Source organism: Clupea harengus, unplaced genomic scaffold (genome assembly GCF_900700415.2).
Source record: "Clupea harengus unplaced genomic scaffold, Ch_v2.0.2, whole genome shotgun sequence".
Lineage (NCBI taxonomy): Eukaryota > Metazoa > Chordata > Actinopteri > Clupeiformes > Clupeidae > Clupea > Clupea harengus.
In genome coordinates this window covers 1-5,581 of record NW_024879963.1, presented here as the reverse complement: position 1 = coordinate 5,581, position 5,581 = coordinate 1, and the positions used below count along the sequence as shown (strand labels likewise).

Sequence of the window (5,581 nt, the reverse complement as noted above, 5' to 3'; positions counted from 1 at the left end):
GGACGTCTTTGATGAGTGCATGCAGGTAGGTAGCATGGAAGAAGCTCTAATCATGACTAAATTGCTGTAGGTGTTGTTTCTGTCTCTGTTCAAAGGAGACTTTGTAACTAATATCTCATACAATAGAAAAAAAAATCATATGTTACTGTTTGCAATGACCAAACATCATATTCAATTATGACTGACCTGACTCACATGCAAATCAAAATTTCCCAATTCTCAATTGCAGTGCTTTATGTTCAATATTTTGAATTCACTGCTGGGCAGGAACAATACAGATATCAAGAAGACTCCATGCACCCTTGCATATGTGCATACACTTGGACACACACACACACACACACACACACACACACACACTGATTAAGCAGCTTCCCTAAGCTTGGCTCATCTCTGATAGGTAAGTGCTCAGCTGATAGCATCTCTTCCTCCGGTGTCGCCTTGTGGCACACGTCGAGTGTTGCTGCAAGAAGCCGAGCTTCCGACACTCACTCCGCTTATCTGATCTGCTCAAGTGGCCCAGGACTCCACACTGTCTGCAGTTAAGTGCAGCTCCGAGTTAGAGTCTTGCCTTATCTCCCTCCTGAAACATTGCTATGAGCTAATATTCCTTTAGTTATCTCGGCTGCCCTGCCCCTTCTACTCGTCCCTTATCCTATTGAGCTTCCACTATGGCCAGAGCAGGACTGAGAGTTTACAGACATATCACCTCCATCAAATCAGAAGAATGCTTGATAACCATCTCCTGTGGTCAGTGGCTTTAATGCACTTAAATGGTCATGACAACACATTTAATAAATATTTGTGAAGGTTACTGCCACAGTGGTCAAGTGACACGCTGTTGTTTCACATGCAGGGGAGGGTTTATTTGTGATTTTGTGAGCACTTTGTCAGTGGTGTTTATGAGGTGTCTTTTTTTTACTATCTAAAGAACAAAATATAATGTAGTAGAATCTAGTCTCTCCTTGTAAACTAAATTGTTTGATAGATCCTAATATATTCTGTTATATTGTATGTCTTCATTCTCTTGGTCTCAACTGAAATTCAGATATTCGGCATTTCTGCATTTAGGACAAAATGCATTTCTGCAAATATAAAGGACCAAAGGAATTACCCAAATATTCTCCCATAACAAATACTCTTTTATTGACCATAATACTGGAAATATATATTAATAATAAAATGTGACAGACATTTATTACAAATCAAATACATACAAACTACGTTGTAATGGCATTAGTTATAATACCGATTGAATTACACAGTTTAGTCACCCAGTTGTACGTCGGCGATGTAGACGCATCTCTCCGGCCTACCGCTAGCTGAGAGAGATGCGCTGGATGAGTGTTCTTGTTCGGCTGAAAGACACACCGCAGAGCAGAGACGCGTTGTCTGCTGCTTTATTTACCCTACTCAGCGGTCCAGGATGAGACAGGATCTACCATCTTATCTAAATCTGATTGAGTCAATCACAGCCATTGTTTAGCCTGTTTGGTCCATGGAACAATCATTAACACCCCATTTGATTTCCATTAAGATTAAAAAGAAACGGGCCAGGTATGTGGGCTATATGCATCGCCCGTCTCTTGTTAAATAATTACCATATTTAGACTTGTTAACCACTTTGGAGAATATTTGGACAAACGTAACCATTTAATGAAACTGTCCTGAGCTAAACGTAGAGTACTGATAAGACATGCGCACAACCTTTTTCACATTTGTCACATTTTATTACGAAACTATTGCTTTATAGCACCGTTTATTAGTACGTACACATATAAAAATATTGCTCATTTCGAAAGACAATTGAACAAAAAATATATGATTATTGGCTGTCGTATCAGTTTACGTTTTGTTTGTTTGGATTGTATTTAAAATAATAAATGAAATGGAATATTTTTGTTCGAACGGGGATGTGAAAAAAGCAGGCCTACATTAGGCCAGACGCTGACATGGCAGTCTAAATTGCTGAAAAATACAAACTAATAATTAACAAAGCAATAATACATTTTAAGTCAAAATGAATAGACATAGCCTATTCCTGAGGTCGGTGATTTGGTCAGGTACAGTGTTTCACTGTAGCCTATTATGTATGTCCGTTGCATAACTTCTTTGATCTTCATGGTGTTGGCATGGTATTTATGTTGCGCCGTTCTCACCATGCTCTGATACCCGGGAGAGAACTTTGAAAGGGTCCTGGTTGGCTGACGGGTCCCTCTGTATTGCTCATTGTCAGGCTCAGGTCAGAAATAGGGCTCTGTATTTGCGTAGGATTCACCAAAGCCGGCACACCAGCATAGTTACAGCTGTATGGATTGTTGCCGTAACTACTGTAGTAAGTGTTGTATGTATACGAGCCCATCGTTACATTGTATGGTGTAGCATGAGTAGCGCCAAGACAAGGCTTTCCATCTCGTACTAATACTGGCACCGCAACTCTTCTGGGAGGTACCGGGTGGCCAGCCAACTCCAGTGTTTTGTCTTGCCTTTGTCTCTTGCACTTATACCGTCTATTCTGGAACCAGATTTTAACCTGTGTAGACGTGAGCTTCAACATGGTAGCCAGGTGGTCTCTTTCTGGCGCAGAGAGGTAGCGCTGCTGGTTGAAGCGCCGCTCTAGCTCCAACACCTGCGTCTGGGAGAACAGGACGCGCGGTTTCCGACGCAGCCTCTGCTTCGGCCTGCCGTCCTCCCTTCTGACTTTGCCATCCAAAAGATCGTTACCACATGCGCCTGTGAAAATGAAAGCCCAAATATGGACGTATATTAGACTTATTAAGAACGTCTGATGTGTCGATGTTGTTGACGTGAAACTAACCAAACAACAAAACAAACAAACAAGAGACAAAGCATTACGCCGAAGGATGTTCTTAATGTCCGAGTTAAGTCACAAACTTGTATGGCACATTTCCTGGTTTGATATGATGTTGGCGTTGCCATGAAATTTGTAAATTATTAATAGAGTTTTTGTAAGGGGGTTATTGTAGATGGGCTATTTGAATAACGCCACACTGTCTGTCTCCTAAAACAAACACGCTTATACGACGCTACTTGAGGAAGCGTTCAGACTATAATTTTATGATGTCTGTTATAGATTGTCCGTTGAAATAACTGAATTTTAATGAATGAATGGGACAGGACTGGGATGATTTACAAGGCAGATAAATATATGTTCTCCACAGACATAAATATTGGATTAATGACACACTAGCTTTCTGCGTCCAGACCACTACCTGTTTGGAAGTTTTGAAAGCTCACCTGAGTCTTCCATTAGATCAGCCTCATCCTCCGTCGGCGAATTACAGCCTCGCAGCATGTCATCATCTGAGTTCATTCCACATTTCGGCTGTTCACTTGCAGTGAAGTTTGCGTTATCTGGGCAGTACAGTAAGTCCAGGCTTCTGCTGAGCGCATTGTGCATGCACTGTAGGGACTGCATCGGCGGGACATCCAGCTCGGGGGAGGTCGCTTGCTGATGGAAAACATAGCTCTGCTGTTGCTCCAGCTTTAATATATCCTTCACCGAGAACGGCGTTGAAGTAACTGGGCTGGGAAGCATCACTTGTTGATCCAAACAACTGCCAGGAAGGATCCTAGTCAGCTTTACGTAAAATTGAACTCACGAGACGACTATTTCAGCCCCGATAAGCGAGATGCCTTCTTGATTTGGTTTTCTTCATGCAGTGTGAAATGTGAAATAGTGTGCCAGCATCTCAGTGCGTAATCATGCTGCCTGGCGCCTATCTGTGCTTCCTCAAACTGTCACCACCCCTAGTCAAACGCATGGCGTGAAGCAAGCTCTTATCATGCCTGAAACCACTCCCTTTTCTGTGCTTCAAAGACTCGGCAACAATAATATTAGCAGTCAGTGGTCATCATTTAGCCTACGAAGTTTTGTCAACCTGTTGGAGCATTGGTAATATCGAATGCACTTGAAATAAGGTACTTTAGACATTGTCGCCAGGAAAACAATTATTTTTACTTTTCTTAAAGTACACTAAACATCTTATTACTGAAACGATGCAACACCTCTTGATGCATGTAAGCGCATTTTAAACTCAAAACAGCTTCCCTTAAATTATCTTTATATTCTGTTAGTGTGTGCTAGAGAGCCTCCAAATTGTCTATGAATGCATGTAGAAATAATCCCCTAAAATAAGGCATTCATAGTAGTGTGTGCACAGGGTAATTTTACGATGACAAAGGCTCATATGGAAATATGGGTCTTTTTATCGCGTATTTAAATATCATTTCGAAGCATATTTCTCGTTAGCCTAAAAGCATCTTCCCTATGAAGTGTATTCAATTAAGTTTGCCCAGGTGTGTATGCAAATCTGAATTTTTTAATTGACTAACTGAAGAGGAAATGCCCCTCTTTGAGAATGGAAAAATGAAACAGGAATGGCAAAGTAATACGAAGGATTTTGCAAGCCTTCGTCCTTGTTCGTTTGTATCTGTAACAACCTACTCTGAAATCAACATGTAGTTCTTGAAAAAAAAACAGACAACTATAAAACAAACAAATATCTGTTTTCCTCAATAGCCTATTCGACGAATGATTCTCGTGTTGCATCTGTATTAGACCAGGCCTATTCCCTAGCATAATTATGCTACTTCAAAAACAAATAATAGAAAAAAACAGTGTTGAGGTAATTTCTGGAAAACTAATTTAAGCCTCTCAGAACTGAAAATGATAAGCAAAACCTCATGATTAAGTTGTAGATATGTTTTATATATGTATATGTATTATGTATTATATGAATATGTATTATATACTTTTAGGCTCTGTTTTTGAGAACCTTGGATCAGTTGTGCCATACGCTGACCTACTCATTTCTATTGATAATGCACATTCTTGTGCCACGCACCCCAAACATCCATGTAGCCCTGTTCTGTCTGCAGGACGTCGAATTAGTGTCCACCTCCACACGCTTGAGTGAGCCGGCAGGACAAGGTGGATGCTGGCCGAGGTTTACACAAGCTCGGACTTCCAACGGCCTATTAGTGTACACAGGCCACAACAAACAGTAATACTACACCTGATGTTGTGGAGGAGAAGAGGCCGAGGCGCCAGACTGCAATGCTTGGCTGAGGCTGAGAAGATCAGGAGAACGGGGGCGAGAGGGAGAAGGTCTTTATCCCTCTGTAATGACCCCGCAGACTGCTGCCGACTGACCTCTGCAATAGTTTGACAGGGAGACTAAAGTGTTCATCAATGGCCTCAAGCTAGTTCGTGCTACTCCACATAGACCAGCAGGTTCACCGCTGGATCGCCATTCAGTCAGGTTATATTGCAGTGAAATGCGCCTCCAAATTCGAATGGTTAGGTTTATTTATGAAGCCATATTTGTGAGCTAATCTATTTAGTCAGATACGTAGACACTTATATTTTATCCATTTGCATATCTTAACAAAGTCAAGTATAGTTACCTTGTTTTTGCACCATAGTTTTTAACAAATATTGTTATTATCAGTTATATTTCAGCCATGCAATTAAATGTTTTTTTTCTGGTGTGGAATAATTAGGAGGGTATTTCAGTTCATCAAAGGTAGGGCCTTCACATTCAAGACTTTGGAAAAA

At 41.0% G+C, this 5,581-nt stretch overlaps 1 protein-coding gene across 1 annotated transcript; it reads right to left on the bottom strand.

Annotated features, from left to right (window-relative positions):
- Nucleotides 1–1,124: 1,124 nt before the first annotated feature.
- Nucleotides 1,125–3,810, bottom strand: nkx2.7 (NK2 transcription factor related 7). Its single transcript, XM_042705818.1, has 2 exons — nt 3,259–3,810; nt 1,125–2,733 (listed from the first exon to the last, which is right to left on the bottom strand). The coding sequence occupies exons 1-2, from the start codon at nt 3,557–3,559 to the stop codon at nt 2,156–2,158; spliced, it is 879 nt and encodes a 292-aa protein (XP_042561752.1). The 5' UTR covers nt 3,560–3,810; the 3' UTR covers nt 1,125–2,155.
- Between the last annotated feature and the right edge of the window lie 1,771 nt (nt 3,811–5,581).